Source organism: Littorina saxatilis, linkage group LG12 (assembly GCF_037325665.1).
Source record: "Littorina saxatilis isolate snail1 linkage group LG12, US_GU_Lsax_2.0, whole genome shotgun sequence".
Lineage (NCBI taxonomy): Eukaryota > Metazoa > Mollusca > Gastropoda > Littorinimorpha > Littorinidae > Littorina > Littorina saxatilis.
Window position 1 is genome coordinate 21,450,573 of NC_090256.1, and position 19,544 is coordinate 21,470,116.

Below are 19,544 nucleotides of genomic sequence, written 5' to 3' on the forward strand. Positions count from 1 at the left end.
GACCAAGTTGGTGAAGTCGCGAATTGCTGACACCAAGTCTGTCACCGCTGATTGATTGCATTTTGAAGGAATATGACTGGATTACGGAAAAATGCACACATGTTAAGTTCTTGGATACCTTCATCGCCAATGTGGACTTACTGCAGAGCCAGGCAAAAGAGTAGACTTGCTCGCAAAATACGTGAAACAGCCGATGTTTGATACGAAGCGAAGCCACCCCAAACCATGCAGTAAGGACGCTTCTCGGTCCCGCTACGCATGACACCAGACCAGTGTTGTTGCTTTGAGTTTGACTAACAAACTCGAAACTGTCATTTAAAACATGAGCCAAATGTGTATTGATTGTGTGATTAGACTATGTGACAGGGCTTCTATTATCTGTGCTCCCTAGCTTCTGTCAGTTCCCACACCGACACTGCTGACAGAGAAGAGGCACCATGGTGCCACGCCTGTGATACTGGTTTTACTGTGAGTCATTTTCTCACCGAGTGTGCTGATCTGTATGATCAACGAGAAAAGTATTTTGGCACCTCGAGCTTGAAAAGTATTTTTACAGAGGTCAGCTCTTCAGCTCTTTTTGAGTTTTTAAAAGAGTCTGGTCTTTATTTTAAGATTTGAATTTTAAAACAACCTAGTTTATTTGACATATAGGGTTTTGCTTTGACTTTTTGGTTGCCTTCGGGTGACGTTACGGATTTTATGTATTAGAAGTGTTTTAATCTAAAAATGTGCAATGATTAACTTGTGGGGTCCTGATTTGGCCTATTATGGTCCGCTGGACCCGAAAAGCAACAGCTAACTAACTAACTAACTAACTGCTGACAGACCTGTGTGACAGTCGTCTGCTTCGATGCAAGGGAGGGTACTCGTTTTTTTTGTTTTGGTTTGTAGCCATGGGCATTGTGATAGTGTTCGACTGTTCAAACTAGTGTTATGCACGGGTTAATATATAAAACTGCGGATAGAACTCTTTAGCAGCAAAGCAATTAAGAGTGTATTACAATTTATTTGTTTGGCGCAAGGTCAAAAGTCGGGAGGAAAGTAGTTCTTTGCCCAAATCGGAATCTGCACTATCATATATTTTTTGGAGTCCATGATGTATTTATTGAGCTATAAAAATACAACATATATACCCTTACTGAAGTAACAGAGACAAAGAAGGGAGGTCATGGGATATGCTGAAATATTAGATTGAAAGTCGTGTATTGTATGTGCTTTAATATCAATAATCATATGTTCTTGATAAGGGAAATATTTCATCCATCTTGTTGAGAAACAGCAAAGTCAGTAACCTGGATGGGTAAAGACATCAAGAAAAACATCGAACAAAAAGGAAATTGATGATATTCAAGTCCACTCAAGTATTTCTCTTTTCAAAATATATAAGGAGGCAGTCGAAGAAAGCTGACAGCTGCTTAATATACTTCATGTTTTAAAAAAGACTATTTTTTCCTGTTTAGAAAACATCATATGAGAAACAAGTCGCGTAAGGCGAAAATACAATATTTAGTCAAGTAGCTGTCGAACTCACAGAATGAAACTGAACGCAATGCAACGCAGCAAGACCGTATACTCGTAGTCCACCGCTCACGGCATAGGCAGTGAAATTGACAAGAAGAGCGGGGTAGTAGTTGCGCTAAGAAGGATAGCACGCTTTTCTGTACCTCTCTTTGTTTTAACTTTCTGAGCGTGTTTTTAATCCAAACATATCATATCTATATGTTTTTGGAATCAGGAACCGACAAGGAATAAGATGAAAGTGTTTTTAAATTGATTTGGACAATTTAATTTTGATAATAATTTTTATATATTTAATTTTCAGAGCTTGTTTTAAATCCGAATATAACATATTTATATGTTTTTGGAATCAGCAAATGATGGAAAATAAGATAAACGTAAATTTGGATCGTTTTATAAATTTTTATTTTTTTTTACAATTTTCAGATTTTTAATGACGAAAGTCATTAATTAGTTTTTAAGCCACCAAGCTGAAATGCAATACCGAAGTCCGGGCTTCGTCGAAGATTACTTCACCAAAATTGCAACCAATTTGGTTGAAAAATGAGGGCGTGACAGTGCCGCCTCAACTTTCACGAAAAGCCGGATATGACGTCATCAAAGACATTTATCAAAAAAATGAAAAAACCGTTCGGGGATTTCATACCCAGGAACTCTCATGTCAAATTTCATAAAGATCGGTCCAGTAGTTTAGTCTGAATCGCTCTACACACACACACACACACACAGACACACGCACATACACCACGACCCTCGTTTCGATTTCCCCTCGATGTTAAAATATTTAGTCAAAACTTGACTAAATATAAAAAGACATAAAACCAAGACAGATATATGTATAGGTTACAACACTCGTGGTTTTTTATATGGCTTGTATTTCAGTCAAGACCCAGCGGATGAATATCATCGGGAGACACGAGCCTCTGGCGAGTGGCTCTCGATTGATATTCCCGCTGGGTCTTGACTGAAATACAAGCCATATAAAAAACCACGAGTGTTGTAATCTGTATATCCCATTCTACCATCAAACACAAAGTGTAGACTACTAGCGGCACTGTTGCGATCTGTGGAGAGTGAAACAGTGGTGCCAGCGAGACTTGGCCCTTTTGCAACCTTAAACTAAGTGACCGTCGCTGAAAAAAATAAAACGAATGAGTGCATCGATAAGTACGCGGTAACACTACTTTCAGACCATTTAAAAGCTTTAAGTAAAGGTTCATAAGTTGCAAGAAAGTAATGAAGTCGTATAGAAATCAATTTAGTTGAAGCGCACAATTCTTTTGTTTTGCGTTTCAGGTCGGCAGAACGGGCGAAACCGGGTTGGCACCCATTTGGCTTACTCGATTCAGAATCGATTCCACGTTGTTTTTCTCGAACGTATTATTATACAATCAGGCTTATTGACAGAGAAGCAAATTTTAGGGAACAAATATGTAGGTTTAGATTTAACCATTTGCTCCCTATTTGAAATGTATCTACGTGATAAACTGTTTTGCGAGTGTGTTTGCATGGATGAACCTAAACTGGTATGGGTGTGAGGAAAACGGGACCAAGTTGGTGAAGTCGCGAATTGCTGACACCAAGTCTGTCACCGCCGATTGATTGCATTTTGAAGGAATATGACTGGATTACGGAAAAATGCACACATGTTAAGTTCTTGGATACCTTCATCGCCAATGTGGACTTACTGCAGAGCCAGGCAAAAGAGTAGACTTGCTCGCAAAATACGTGAAACAGCCGATGTTTGATACGAAGCGAAGCCACCCCAAACCATGCAGTAAGGACGCTTCTCGGTCCCGCTACGCATGACACCAGACCAGTGTTGTTGCTTTGAGTTTGACTAACAAACTCGAAACTGTCATTTAAAACATGAACCAAATGTGTATTGATTGTGTGATTAGTCTATGTGACAGGGCTTCTATTATCTGTGCTCCATAGCTTCTGTCAGTTCCCACACCGACACTGCTGACAGACCTGTGTGACAGTCGTCTGCTACGATGCAAGGGGAGGGTACTCGTTTTTATATTTAGTCAAGTTTTGACTAAATATTTTAACATCGAGGGGGAATCGAAACGAGGGTCGTGGTGTATGTGCGTGCGTGTGTGCGTGTGTGTGTGTGTGTGTGTGTGTAGAGCGATTCAGACTAAACTACTGGACCGATCTTTATGAAATTTGACATGAGAGTTCCTGGGTATGAAATCCCCGAACGTTTTTTTCATTTTTTTGATAAATGTCTTTGATGACGTCATATCCGGCTTTTCGTGAAAGTTGAGGCGGCACTGTCACGCCCTCATTTTTCAACCAAATTGGTTGAAATTTTGGTCAAGTACTCTTCGACAAAGCCCGGGGTTCGGTATTGCATTTCAGCTTGGTGGCTTAAAAATTGATTAATGACTTTGGTCATTAAAAATCTGAAAATTGTAAAAAAAAATAAAAATTTATAAAACGATCCAAATTTACGTTTATCTTATTCTCCATCATTTGCTGATTCCAAAAACATATAGATATGTTATATTCGGATTAAAAACAAGCTCTGAAAATTAAATATATAAAAATTATTATCAAAAATTTTGTTTCGAAATCAATTTAAAAACACTTTCATCTTATTCCTTGTCGGTTCCTGATTCCAAAAATATATAGATATGATATGTTTGGATTAAAAACACGCTCAGAAAGTTAAAACGAAGAGAGGTACAGAAAAGCGTGCTATCCTTCTCAGCGCAACGAATACCCCGCTCTTCTTGTCAATTCCACGTGCACTGCCTTTGCCACGGGCGGTGGAGTGACGATGCTACGAGTATACGGTCTTGCTGCGTTGCGTTGCGTTCAGTTTCATTCTGTGAGTTCGACAGCTACTTGACTAAATATTGTATTTTCGCCTTACGCGACTTGTTTTGTTTTGGTTTGTAGCCATGGGCATTGTGATAGTGTTCGACTGTTCAAACTAGTGTTATGCACGGGTTAATAAAACTGCGGATAGAACTCTTTAGCAGCAAAGCAATTAAGAGTGTATTACAATCTATTTGTTTGGCGCAAGGTCAAAGGTCGGGAGGAAAGTAGTTCTTTGCCCAAATCGGAATCTGCACTATCATATATTTTTTGGAGTCCATGATGTATTTATTGAGCTATAAAAATACAACATATATACCCATACTGAAGTAACAGAGACAAAGAAGGGAGGTCATGGGATATGCTGAAATATTAGATTGAAAGTCGTGTATTGTATGTGCTTTAATATCAATAATCATATGTTCTTGATAAGGGAAATATTTCATCCATCTTGTTGAGAAACAGCAAAGTCAGTAACCTGGATGGGTAAAGACATCAAGAAAAACATCGAACAAAAAGGAAATTGATGATATTCAAGTCCACTCAAGTATTTCTCTTTTCAAAATATATAAGGAGGCAGTCGAAGAAAGCTGACAGCTGCTTAATATACTTCATGTTTTAAAAAAGACTATTTTTTCCTGTTTAGAAAACATCATATGAGAAACAAGTCGCGTAAGGCGAAAATACAATATTTAGTCAAGTAGCTGTCGAACTCACAGAATGAAACTGAACGCAATGCAACGCAGCAAGACCGTATACTCGTAGTCCACCGCTCACGGCATAGGCAGTGAAATTGACAAGAAGAGCGGGGTAGTAGTTGCGCTAAGAAGGATAGCACGCTTTTCTGTACCTCTCTTTGTTTTAACTTTCTGAGCGTGTTTTTAATCCAAACATATCATATCTATATGTTTTTGGAATCAGGAACCGACAAGAAATAAGATGAAAGTGTTTTTAAATTGATTTGGACAATTTAATTTTGATAATAATTTTTATATATTTAATTTTCAGAGCTTGTTTTTAATCCGAATATAACATATTTATATGTTTTTGGAATCAGCAAATGATGGAGAATAAGATAAACGTAAATTTGGATCGTTTTATACATTTTTATTTTTTTTTACAATTTTCAGATTTTTAATGACCAAAGTCATGAATTAATTTTTAAGCCACCAAGCTGAAATGCAATACCGAAGTCCGGGCTTCGTCGAAGATTATTTGACCAAAATTTCAACCAATTTGGTTGAAAAATGAGGGCGTGACAGTGCCGCCTCAACTTTCACGAAAAGCCGGATATGACGTCATCAAAGACATTTATCAAAAAAATGAAAAAAACGTATGGGGATTTCATACCCAGGAACTCTCATGTCAAATTTCATAAAGATCGGTCCAGTAGTTTAGTCTGAATCGCTCTACACACACACACACACACACACACGCACACACGCACATACACTGTCACGACCCTCGTTTCGATTCCCCCTCGATGTTAAAATATTTAGTCAAAACTTGACTAAATATAAAAAGGATGACAAGATAAACGTAGGTAATTTTCTTCTTCCTGTTTTGCATGTGATAGTTTAATTCCTGTTTAGGTTCGTTTTCCATTTTTTTCGTCTAAATTTGTGTGTGCATTTTTGTGCCAATTTGAGTTGCTTTTATTATATTTAGTCAAGTTTTGACTAAATATTTTAACGTAGAGGGGGAATCGAGACGAGGGTCGTGGTGTATATGTGTGTGTGTGTGTGTGTGTGTGTGTGTGTGTCTGTCTGTCTGTGTGTGTGTGTAGAGCGATTCAGACTAAACTACTGGACCGATCTTTATGAAATTTGACATGAGAGTTCCTGGGTATGAAATCCCCGAACGTTTTTTTCATTTTTTTGATAAATGTCTTTGATGACGTCATATCCGGCTTTTCGTGAAAGTTGAGGCGGCACTGTCACGCCCTCATTGTTCAACCAAATTGGTTGAAATTTTGGTCAAGTAATCTTCGACGAAGCCCGGGGTTCGGTATTGCATTTCAGCTTGGTGGCTTAAAAATTAATTAATGACTTTGGTCATTAAAAATCTGAAAATTGTAAAAAAAAATAAAAATTTATAAAACGATCCCAATTTACGTTTATCTTATTCTCCATCATTTGCTGATTCCAAAAACATATAAATATGTTATATTCGGATTAAAAACAAGCTCTGAAAATTAAATATATAAAAATTATTATCAAAATTAAATTGTCCAAATCAATTTAAAAACACTTTCATCTTATTCCTTGTCGGTTCCTGATTCCAAAAACATATAGATATGATATGTTTGGATTAAAAACACGCTCAGAAAGTTAAAACAAAGAGAGGTACAGAAAAGCGTGCTATCCTTCTTAGCGCAACTACTACCCCGCTCTTCTTGTCAATTTCACTGCCTTTGCCATGAGCGGTGGACTGACGATGCTACGAGTATACGGTCTTGCTGAAAAATTACATTGCGTTCAGTTTCATTCTGTGAGTTCGACAGCTACTTGACTAAATATTGTATTTTCGCCTTACGCGACTTGTTAGAACTACGATTACCGTGTCAGCTATGTAAAGTGTAAAACAGCACGGGTTAGGTGGGTACAGTACACAGGGTTTGGTTACATTTTGCTTTGAAGTAAAACTTGGCAGGCACATTGACTGTACTCACAAATAACTTTAACACTAAACCAGTCCAACCTGCCCTGTCGACCACTCTTCAATGCTGAAGGGACATTAAAACCCAAAAACCAACCAACCAACCACTCTTCAACATGACAAATTTCTTAGAACGATGTTCTTTTCTGTATAACTCAAATGTGTAGCCTCATGTCAAAAGTGGCCAGTCTTGGTCGGTCCTGTGTATTATGGTTAGTCGCAGCTAGGTTTAAGTGGCAGTACTCTCTTACATTAGTACCATCTTTCCTGACATGTCTGGTTTTTATATTTAGTCAAGTTTTGACTAAATATTTTAACATCGAGGGGGAATCGAAACGAGGGTCGTGGTGTATGTGTGTCTGTCTGCGTGTGTGTGTGTGTGTGTGTGTAGAGCGATTCAGACTAAACTACTGGACCGATCTTTATGAAATTTGACATGAGAGTTCCTGGGTATGATATCCCCGAACACTTTTTTCCTTTTTTTGATAAATGTCTTTGATGACGTCATATCCGGCTTTTCGTGAAAGTTGAGGCGGCACTGTCACGCCCTCATTTTTCAACCAAATTGGTTGAAATTTTGGTCAAGTAATGTTCGACGAAGCCCGGACTTCGGTATTGCATTTCAGCTTGGTGGCTTAAAAATTAATTAATGACTTTGGTCATTAAAAATCTAAAAATTGTAAAAAAAAATAAAAATTTATAAAACGATCCAAATTTACGTTTATCTTATTCTCCATCATTTGCTGATTCCAAAAACATATAAATATGTTATATTCGGATTAAAAACAAGCTCTGAAAATCAAATATATAAAAATTATTATCAAAATTAAATTTTCCAAATCAATTTAAAAACACTTTCATCTTATTCCTTGTCGGTTCCTGATTCCAAAAACATATAGATATGATATGTTTGGATTAAAAACACGCTCAGAAAGTTAAAACGAAGAGAGGTACAGAAAAGCGTGCTATGCAGCATAGCGTAACCACTACCCCGCTCTTCTTGTCAATTTCACTGCCTATGCCGTGAGCGGTGGACTACGAGTATACGGTCTTGCTGCGTTGCATTGCGTTCAGTTTCATTCTGTGAGTTCGACAGCTACTTGACTAAATATTGTATTTTCGCCTTACGCGACTTGTTCTTCTTTGTAAAGACATTGGGCTCTAGAACCAAATCAACTGCCATAGTATAATACAGTATTTTATTTTGTTATTTTTGTTAGTGATCCTTACTTTTTTTTTAGTCAGGCACAGGAATTTGAAAACGATTTTGTTAATGACGACGACTAGTGGTGTTTGTCCGATCCCTCTCTATCACACACACATAACGCACGCGCGCTCGTGCATGTTGGAACAAACATTTTTTATCAGTTAATGTATTAAATGAATGTTTTTTTTCTTTTTATATTTAGTCAAGTTTTGACTAAATATTTTAACATCGAGGGGGAATCGAAACGAGGGTCGTGGTGTATGTGCGTGTGTGTGTGCGTGTGTGTGTGTGTGTGTGTCTGTGTGTGTGTCTGTGTGTGTGTGTAGAGCGATTCAGACTAAACTACTGGACCGATCTTTATGAAATTTGACATGAGAGTTCCTGGGTATGAAATCCCCATACGTTTTTTTCATTTTTTTGATAAATGTCTTTGATGACGTCATATCCGGCTTTTCGTGAAAGTTGAGGCGGCACTGTCACGCCCTCATTTTTCAACCAAATTGGTTGAAATTTTGGTCAAATAATCTTCGACGAAGCCCGGACTTCGGTATTGCATTTCAGCTTGGTGGCTTAAAAATTAATTCATGACTTTGGTCATTAAAAATCTGAAAATTGTAAAAAAAAAAAAAACATTTATAAAACGATCCAAATTTACGTTTATCTTATTCTCCATCATTTGCTGATTCCAAAAACATATAAATATGTTATATTCGGATTAAAAACAAGCTCTGAAAATTAAATATATAAAAATTATTATCAAAATTAAATTGTCCAAATCAATTTAAAAACACTTTCATCTTATTCCTTGTCGGTTCCTGATTCCAAAAACATATAGATATGATATGTTTGGATTAAAAACACGCTCAGAAAGTTAAAACAAAGAGAGGTACAGAAAAGCGTGCTATCCTTCTTAGCGCAACTACTACCCCGCTCTTCTTGTCAATTTCACTGCCTTTGCCATGAGCGGTGGACTGACGATGCTACCAGTATACGGTCTTGCTGAAAAATGGCATTGCGTTCAGTTTCATTCTGTGAGTTCGACAGCTACTTGACTAAATATTGTATTTTCGCCTTACGCGACTTGTTTTTACCTTGTATTTAGATGTCAAAATATTCGTGGAAAATCTCCAGGGTCACTGATAACACTAAAGCTCTCTCTCTCTCTCTCTCTCTCTCTCTCTCTCTCTCTCTCTCTCTCTCTCTCTCTCTCTCTCTCTCTCTCTCTCTCTCTCTCTCTCTCTCTCTCTCTCTAAAAAATAAAAAAAAATAAAAAATTGAGACATCCGCACTCGACGACATCAGTTTCAATTTTCGATCGACAATATGTCACAATGGAGTAAAGAAATAAAGGGGCGAGTTGTCTTTTCCATTTCCGTTTGCCTTGTTTCTGCCAAATTCCAAATGCACACCAATGACAATAAAAGAAGAGGAAAGAAAAGAGCAAAACAGCAGCAAAAAAGTCTTAAGACAGCAACACATAAAATTATATAATTCAGCAAGTAATCAGTTGATTGAGATTGAGAAATGGGAACCTCCGATAATAAATTTTGATGTAAAGGGAAAAATACAGACGTCTTTAATACCATCTAGCGCCCACAAAGCCCAGCCTTAAAAGTTGCCTCTTTGTGCCAGTCTTAATCGATATGAGCCTATCGGTCAATGCCCAAAGTACGAAAACACGCCATTTCTTCGGATGAAAAAAAAATGCAACAATGTGCAAGCCTATCTGCTGGCTATTGCAGTTGAAAGCTTTTGTGCAGCTTGTGTTATAAACGAGCAAATAAGAGATCCAGCGTTTCCTGTTGGGCGAATGGTGATCTGCGTGTAAGATAGTTTACCTTAATTGCTTATTGGTTTCTTGGCGAGAAATATATCCCCTATTTTCCCCGCCCTCACCCGGTATCTTGGTTTTCTTCGAGGGTATGCACCTGCGCGACAGAGGGAGAGAGACAAAGAGAGAGACTGACTGAACTTAATTTTACAACTACAAGAATAAAAGGTTTAAGGCACAATGCTTCAATTGTCTTGTAACCTGCCCTTAAACAAATGAAACATGTAATTTCCGCTAAAATTTTGTATACAAACAGAATAATAAAAACGCCATCTGCAATCAGAATAAAAAATACAGAAACATTTAGAAAGACCACGAACACACAAGACAAACAAACAGAATGTATGTAGGTTCAAATAAATGTTAAATAAACAAACAAACAAACAAACAAACAAAACAAACAGAGGAGATCAATAAACACTCACACAGAGATAGAAGGACTTAAGACATTTTATAACAGGTACGCTAACCGCAAACAAAAGTACCCCGCCGTCGGATCGGGGACCGAGGTAAAAAAAAAGATGTAAAGGCAAAGGAAATTCAAGGCACAGTAAGCCTCCCGTAAACCATCACAAAGCTCCCCGAGCGTCTAAATACAGTACAAGCATACTTCCATTTGAACGCTCACCGAACGGGAACATCCTGGCTGCTTTCTGTCGAGCGTGAGACATTTTCCAAGAATTTATTTTCGTGGACTTGGCCCTGAAGAACAATGGCGCCTCGTTTTTGCGCTAGACCTAACTTTTAAAATCTAAATAATAAATTGACAGCTTGTTACACAAACATTCTTTAATCATAAAAGAATTCGTTTTTCATCAAGACAAGATAAGAACAATTCGAAGTTGTGAAAGTTTAAAAAAAGAAAAGCCCGGAAGCAGGGTCGCGCAAGGGTCGTAGCAGACAACGGCCCGGTTTATCAGTGCAAATCGCCGTTCCTCTCAACAGTCAAAAGCCATCGCTAGAGTTCTTGTGAACCACAGCCGTTGTTTCGTGCATAAAAAACGTGCTATTGTAGATAAGCTCACGTCGAGTCGCATTCAAATGACTAACTATGACGACTGCATTGTGAAAAGGGGGAAAACTGGATCACACGGGTTCACGATGGCTCAGGGGTAAGATAAACCACGCAAAAATAAATTCTTTGAAAATTGTTCGCTCTTTACGGAGGGCACCTAGGATGTTCTCAATTGGTGAGTGTTTAAATGAAAGGGTGTTTGTACTGTGTGTAAAAGCCTGACCGTATCTGTAATGGTTTACGGGAGGCTTACTCTGCCTTTAAAATGCGGGGTCTTTAGCCGAATGCAGCGAGAGTGAGAAGGTTGAGAGAAGAGGAAATGATCAAGGGGATTTAAAGATCTTTAGCAACATACAGTTAGACAGAGCATTAATGATAATAATAATAATGGACATTTATATAGCGCTTCTCCACAGCTCGAAGCGCTTTACAAGTTCAATTTACAAATTCAATCAAAAACACAACACGATATATACAACTAATACAATTTGTCTCAGATGAAAAGGAAAATAATCATTAATCGGAAATGTTTTTGTACAACGCCTAATTTGTTTCATACGCACGATTGATCAAAGCGCAATATGGACGGTAACCGCAATGGACGGTAACCAGACAATGACCCATATATAAATATATTATAAGTTATGTTTACGTTTTACCAAAATATGACATTTTACGCTTTCGAGACATACATTGTTCTTCGAGACCGCGCTAGCGCTCGAGGTGAAGAATGACTGCATGTCGAGATTGGACGCACGATTATTGGAGCAAGAAGGAGAAATAGCTAACCCGACAAACAGGAATGGGGACAAACAGACAGAAGGACACAAGTAAACAGAAAAGCAGCCGGATTGTGAATCAACATTTATACTCTTGCCTGCTGGACTGAACTGAACCTTTTCGTCCAAAACAATTGTACTTTTAAAACTCAGCCGAACTGACAGTTTAAATCCCGACCTATAACAGTATAAACGTGAAAAACGTACTTTTCCGTAGTATACGAGTGAAGCACTTTTATTAATTATGTTGCAGACTCGGAATGTCCACACCGACACAGCGGCCTTGGGTGGCGTTTGATCAAAAATCTAAGAGTTAGTGGACTCCCACCGTGTTAATATTAGTAGGTTTCCACATTTTGGTGAACTTCCACACCAACAACATAGATTGCTTCTGTATCATGTGTTATCGGCATGAACACGCCTCGAGCCGAAGTCAGTATATAGCGTTTGTGGAATATCTCCAGCTTCGCTAGGATTAATTGTCTTGCATAGTTCTGACGCTAAGAAAGTGGTGCGCAATGGGCCTCTGGAAAACCAGTCAATATTTGATCGAAAAAATATTATACGCCATGGTCATTATTTATTACGCAACTGCATCTCATTGTTTAAAATAGTTTTGTTTCCCCTCCGGAACAGTTGAGACTGAGACTGAACTTTATTTTACAAGGATACAGATTTAAGGCTGGACCTGTTCTTAACTGAGATGAGCAGACACTCCTATCTGGAGGTTCGAACTTTATGTTATTTGCACTTTCTTCTGTGCCTTAAGTCTGACGAAACACGGAAATCCCCTCCGAACATTTCTGTGAAGCCTCTGTTTTAAGGATTTTGCCGTGTCCCGTAAAAAGCTGACTGTCTCCTGAGAAGATGCATTGGTTACGTGAATTTTGCTTTATAAGACAGTACACATCAAGACTATGCATTTAGCCTTGTATGCCAACAGTGGTTGTGTGTCTGTTTCCCGCGTCAGCTTCCAGTTCTGTTTTTGGTCACTAACCTCCCATTAGCAGGAAGCACCAACGGAGTATTGTGAAGATTCTCTGCAAAGCTCTAAAATGAGGAGGAGCCACAGAAGAAATTGCATGCAAATTACCCTTTGGACATTAACCACAAAGGTGGACCAGTTGCAAAAGCAGCCACTAATTGGCAATTCCGTACAGAAGATTGCTATCCTCTGCTAATCACGGTGTTCGTTACTGATCCTTGGTTTTCGTGGCCATCAATTTTCAAGAATTAATTAGTCTACAGCGACATTAAATAACGCACGTGCGTTCAGATGTCATTCATCACGCGCGTCTTGTGATAGAAACACAGATTTAAGACAGCATGCACGGTGCTCTTGTTAAGAAGTAATAGAACGAGCATTACCTTGTCTCTTTTGTTCAGATATGCAGAGTAAATAAACACGTCCTATTCCCTAGATATTAGCGGTGTCTTTTCTTCCCATATTCCTTGGAATTAGCAGTAGCTTCTCTCCCCCATTTCTCTCTCTCTCTCCCTCTCTCTATTACTCCCTCTCTCTCTCTCTCTCTCTCTCTCTCTCTCTCTCTCTCTCTCTATATATATATATATATATATCTATCTATATATAATCTATATATATATACGACTAGTGTCTGTCTGTCTGTCTGTTCGCGATGCACGGCCAAAGTTCTCGGTGGATCTTTTTCAAATTTGGACACCGTATTCAGCTACACCCCGGACACAACCTCATCGATGAGATACTTCAACACGTGCTCTCAGCGCGCAGCGCTAAACCGATTTTTGTTTGTTGTCGGGATCCACTACCAGTAACTCTTCCTTATCTTCTCCAGTGTTTTCAGCCGCGATTATCTCCCTTCCTCCGAGTGGCGTCAATCCATATTCCCGTTACTACGTTACTATTTTTAGAAGGTCACTGCACGTTACTACTTTTAGAAGGTCTCCAGTGTTTTGCGCGTTTATCTCCTTTCCTTCGTGCGCCGGCTTTGCCGGCGTACACCCAGGCATTCGGCTCTACTTCTTCCCGGCGAAGCCAGTACCCGGCGAAGCGGGTAATCATCTATATATATATACGACTAGTGTCTGTCTGTCTGTCTGTCTGTCTGTCTGTGTGTCTGTCTGTCTGTTCGCGATGCACGGCCAAAGTTCTTGGTGGATCTTTTTCAAATTTGGACACCGTATTCAGCTACACCCCGGACACAACCTCATCGATGAGATATTTCAACACGTGCTCTCAGCGCGCAGCGCTGTGCGCGCTGAACCGATTTTTTTTTGTTTTTGTTTTTTGTTGTTGTCGGGATCCACTACCAGTAACTCTTCCTTATCTTCTCCAGTGTTTTCAGCCGCGATTATCTCCCTTCCTCCGTGTGGCGTCAATCCATATTCCCGTTACTATGTTACTATTTTTAGAAGGTCACTGCACGTTACTATTTTTAGAAGGTCTCCAGTGTTTTGCGCGTTTATCTCCTTTACTTCGTGCGCCGGCGAAGTCGGCGTACACCCGGCAAAGCCGGGTCCCAGGCGCAGCCTGGTATTGGCTCTACTTCTTCCCGGCGAAGCCGGTACCCGGCGAAGCGGGTAATCATCTAGGCTAGTCTATATATATATATACGACTAGTATCTGTCTGTCTGTCTGTCTGTCTGTCTGTTCGCGATGCACGGCCAAAGTTCGCTGTGGATCTTTTTCAAATTTGGACACCGTATTGAGCTACACCCCGGACACAACCTCATCGATGAGATATTTCAACACGTGCTCACAGCGCGCAGCGCTGTGCGCGCTGAACCGATTTTGTTTGTTTTTTTGTTTGTTGTTGTCGGGATCCACTACCAGTAACTCTTCCTTATCTTCTCCAGTGTTTTCAGCCGCGATTATCTCCCTTCCTCCGTGTGGCGTCAATCCATATTCCCGTTACTACGTTACTATTTTTAGAAGGTCACTGCACGTTACTATTTTTAGAAGGTCTCCAGTGTTTTGCGCGTTTATCTCCTTTCCTTTGTGCGCCGGCGAAGCCGGCGTACACCCGGCAAAGCCGGGTCCCAGGCGCAGCCTGGTATTCGGCTCTACTTCTTCCCGGCGAAGCCAGTACCCGGCGAAGCGGGTAATCATCTAGTATATATATATATGTAACAAAATCAAGGAAAAGAAAAGCCAAACAAAGAATTTCGAGTGGCAGCCCAAATGTTCGACCTGTTGCCAGGCCTTGTATGTTGTAATATATATATATATGTTGTAATATATATATATATATATATATATTACTCCCTCTCTCTCTCTCCCTCTCCCCCCTCTCTCTTCCACTTTTCGGGAAAATTGCAGATTGCAGAGGAGGTGATGGTGTTTCTACGTGTATTAGTTGTAAGGGTAAAGACTCAGATGTATACAAGTATATATGATTGTCCGAACGAATCTGGTTCCAAAGAAGAACCCGTGATGAAACGACTCTCTCTCTCTCTCTGTCTCTCTCTGTCTCTTTCGGTCTCTCTGTCTCTCTGTCTCTCTGTCTCTCTCTCTCTCTCTCTCTCTCTCTCTCTCTCTCTCTCTCTCTCAACCCGCCTACCTCCTACCAACTCCTCCCCCTTCTCCCCTTCTCCCTTCAAATACACATTTGCGTCCACGTGAATCCAGAACAAAATAGAAGGCTATAACCTTGTACAAAAGCAAAATCTACACGCAGAAGATTGATTGAGATAAAAAATGACATTCATGACACCGGGATTGCCTTGATATTGATTAATCTTAATAGAAATGTACATCCTTCTGAGAGGAATTTGTTCATGTGACAATGGCGTTGTTGGTAGGTTTATGTTCAAGTGGAAGTAGCCGACTGACCGTTAACTTCAAGGAAAAGCATCTGTCATTACTTACATGAGAGAGAGAGAGAGAGAGAGAGAGAGAGAGAGAGAGAGAGAGAGAGAGAGAGAGAGAGAGAGAGAGAGGGGGGGGGGGAGGAATGACAAGGACAGTTATTTACACACTGTGGGAAAATGACTAAATTGTGACGAATAAAGATAGGATCGATTCCTTTTCAGATTCCTTCTCAATTTAGATGACTGTACCACATGTGGTTCAGTTACTTTCACTGAATTTCGCGCGCGCGTGTGTGTGTGCGTACGTGCATGTTAGTGTGTGTGTGTGTGTGTGTGTGTGTGTGTGTGTGTATGTGTGTGTATGTGTGTACGTGTGTGTGTGTCTGCCTGTCTGTCTGTCTGTCTGTCTGTCTGTCTGTGTCTTTGAACATACAACCGAGTGCCACTTTAATGAGGAAATCCACAAACCAAACACAGACTTTTGAATAGTGTGTCGTGTCTCTGTCTCTTTATTCCTTTAATATTGTGCCAATGCTTCGTTAACAGGCGAAAATTCGACTGTGTCTTTGTCTATGCTGTCTTTGCGTTGGTGAGTACCGATTTCTTTTGTTGTTCAACTTTGTTTTCATCCAAAGTAAACTTGTTGTTTAGATATTGTTAACAGAACAAAACGTTAATTTCGTTTGCAAGGAAAAGGTAAACCCAGATTGTAGTGAGAAACTGTCAGTCAATTGAAATCTTGCATTAAGTCAGGCTTTGCTGGTAATTCCATGTTGTTAAAATGGCCAAATGGGGACAATTCACTGAAAGGACAACAAGGACAAGCCGAAGACAGTCACTGATCTATAACTACATACAAAGTTGGATGAATTAGAAAATACAAGAAGGAAAACCAATCCCAAACAAGTCGCGTAAGGCGAAAATACAATATTTAGTCAAGTAGCTGTCGAACTCACAGAATGAAACTGAACGCAATGCAACGCAGCAAGACCGTATACTCGTGGTCCACCGCTCACGGCATAGGCAGTGAAATTGACAAGAAGAGCGGGGTAGTAGTTGCGCTGAGAAGGATAGCACGCTTTTCTGTACCTCTCTTCGTTTTAACTTTCTGAGCGTGTTTTCAATCCAAACATATCATATCTATATGTTCTTGGAATCAGGAACCGACAAGGAATAAGATGAAAGTGTATCTAAATTGATTTCGAAAATTTGATTTTGATAATAATATTTATATATTTAATTTTCAGAGCTTGTTTTTAATCCAAATATAACATATTCATATGTTTTTGGAATCAAAAAATGATAGAGAATAAGATGAACGTAAATTTGGATCGTTTTATAACAAATTTTTTTTTAACATTTTTCAGATTTTTAATGACCAAAGTCATCAATTAATTTTTAAACCACCAAGCTGAAATGCAATACCGAAGTCCGGGCGTCGTCGAAGACTACTTGACCAAAATTTCAACCAATTTGGTTGAAAAATGAGAGCGTGACAGTGCCGCCTCAACTTTCACGAAAAGCCGGATATGACGTCATCAAAGACATTTATCAAAAAAATTAAAAAAAAGTCTGAGGATATCATACCCAGGAACTCTCATGTCAAATTTCATAAAGATCGGTTGTGTAGTTTAGTCTGAATCGCTCTACACACACACACAGACAGACAGACACACATACACAACGACCCTCGTCTCGATTCCCCCCTCTATGTTAAAACATTTAGTCAAAACTTGACTAAATGTAAAAAGAAGGAAACAAGAAACTGTGGAGAGAGAGAGAGAGAGAGAGAGAGAGAGAGAGCAAGAGAGAGAGAGAGAAAGAGAGAGAGAGAGAGATCTAGAGAGAGAGAAAGATAGAGATGGAGATCGAGATGATGATGATGGTTGGGTAGAGAGGCGTGCACAATAGTTCGGGGAAAGCAAAAATCATAGATAAAGAGATGAGCAGAGAACTCACTCCCATCGACTTTAACTCCCCTCACCCATCCCAACTAACCTCTTTTCCATCCATCTCTACCCCTCCCCAAAAACATTGCCCACCACCACCACCAACAACAACACCACCCCCTGCGTACAAAAAAGGGCAGTAGAAAATGGCAGAACAGAGTTTAATCTTTCCCCCATCATTGCGACATCAGAAAGTCCATTTTCGGCAGTAATGACATTGTGCACCGCAAACACCGCCTGCATTATTTTCCTCGACACACTTGACAGCCGGGCTCCTTGTTACGTCACGCGGGAAAAATCCTCCAAACACTCCCTTAATTATGGGTTTGGGGAAGGCGTGGAAGCATGGAAAAAGAGAAGAAAAAAAACATCGCAGAAAAAAACGATAGTGACGAGAAGAAAGTGGTAACCTCGACAAATATCTTGTTTTCTTTCACGCTTTCTAAAAATTCATGATCTTCTCTATAACGAGTATGTATCTTCAATCCTATTCGATGAATTGTTTCAATTTTGTTCGGCACACTCTTAAATTACAACATGAAAAAAGAAGTCAATTCGTGTGGGTGGTTAAATCGGTGTCGTATGTCTTTAACAAGATACACCAGCTGTAACCTGTTTTGTTTATTTTATTTTATATTTTTAAGTTAGCCGACTGTTTGATTTAGGAGGAAGAAGGGAGATAAAGACAACAGATCTTTTTTTTCCTGAATCTCTCGCCTTTCCCGGCATAACATGGTGAGGAGATTTCTGAAACTGGAAAAATAGCCCATTGGTAAATAAACACCTCAAGTTTCTGGCCCCAGAGATTTCATTTTACTTGTTCTTCAATAATTAACATTGTTAAAAAATGAGCTAATGGACGAATTTTGGAAATACCTCTGTCAGGTTTGTATGAGTTGTGAAAGAGTGAGTACCCTTGCTTTTTCTCAGACAATCTTACGTCACAATAAATTCCCACCCTGGTCAGGAAGCAGACAGGTTATAAATATATTGTTTTTTTATCAGTGGATTTATGCTCATAACCCAGTTCTCGTGAAATCGATCTGGAAAGTTCCGTCGAAAGCTGATCGTAACATATCAGATTGCGCGTGTTTTCCCCTAGCTAACATACTTTGAACGAACGATCAGTTCTGAATGACGAACCTCTGTAGCACATACATTTATACAGAAAGGGAGGCAGACAGGAAAGGCAGACCCACTCACACATCCTCTCTCTCTCTCAACCTCACCTCTAACCAATGTCTCTTCACCCCCCCCTCCCCCCTCTCTCTCTCTCTCTCTCTCTCTCTCTCTCTCTCACTCTCTCTCTCTCTCTCTCTCTCACACACACACACACACACACACACACACACACACACACACACACACACACACACACTCACTTATATTCTTGATTAGGCATGTTTTGATGTTCTGTGATTGATTCTTAAATGCAATGTATGCTGATGTGCATTGTACTATTTCAGCTCAGCTGTGTGCAATCTAAAACGCCTTCCATACACACAATAAATAAACTCACATGGTTCACCTGTGCGATACATTTTATGTATAATTATGTATGATATGGGTTCTTCCTTTAATTTATCTGTAAACAGTTAATTTTGTTATCTTTGTCTGTTTATTATCTATCCATTGTAGATTAGTCCCTCTTTAGGGCGAGTGCCAGATGTAAAGAAGCAAATCACTGCTTATTCTATTACCCTCGTTAAAAGGCCACACACACACACACACACTAACATGCACGCACACACACCCACACGCGCGCGTGAAATTCAGTGAAAGTAACTGAACCACATGTGGTACAGTCATCTAAATTGAGAAGGAATCCGAAAAGAAATCGATCCTATCTGTGTAGATTACCTGTTTTGTGTGAGTTTGATCGACCCTATTTAAAGCAAATATTTCAACTGACCCTTGCGTTGCTTTACGGTCGTAATCGTGTGTCTGTATTCTGTATTCAGTCGCTGAA

The 19,544-nt window shown here is 39.5% G+C and overlaps 1 protein-coding gene across 1 annotated transcript in view; it reads right to left on the minus strand.

Moving 5' to 3' along the window:
- Positions 1 to 17,639, minus strand: part of LOC138983042 (G-protein coupled receptor 83-like) — a 44,076-nt gene extending 26,437 nt beyond the window's left edge. Inside the window, exon 1 of the mRNA XM_070356445.1 lies at positions 17,625 to 17,639. Within this exon, the coding sequence (XP_070212546.1) occupies positions 17,625 to 17,639 (15 nt within the window). The remainder of the gene's footprint in view (positions 1 to 17,624) is intronic.
- Between the last annotated feature and the right edge of the window lie 1,905 nt (positions 17,640 to 19,544).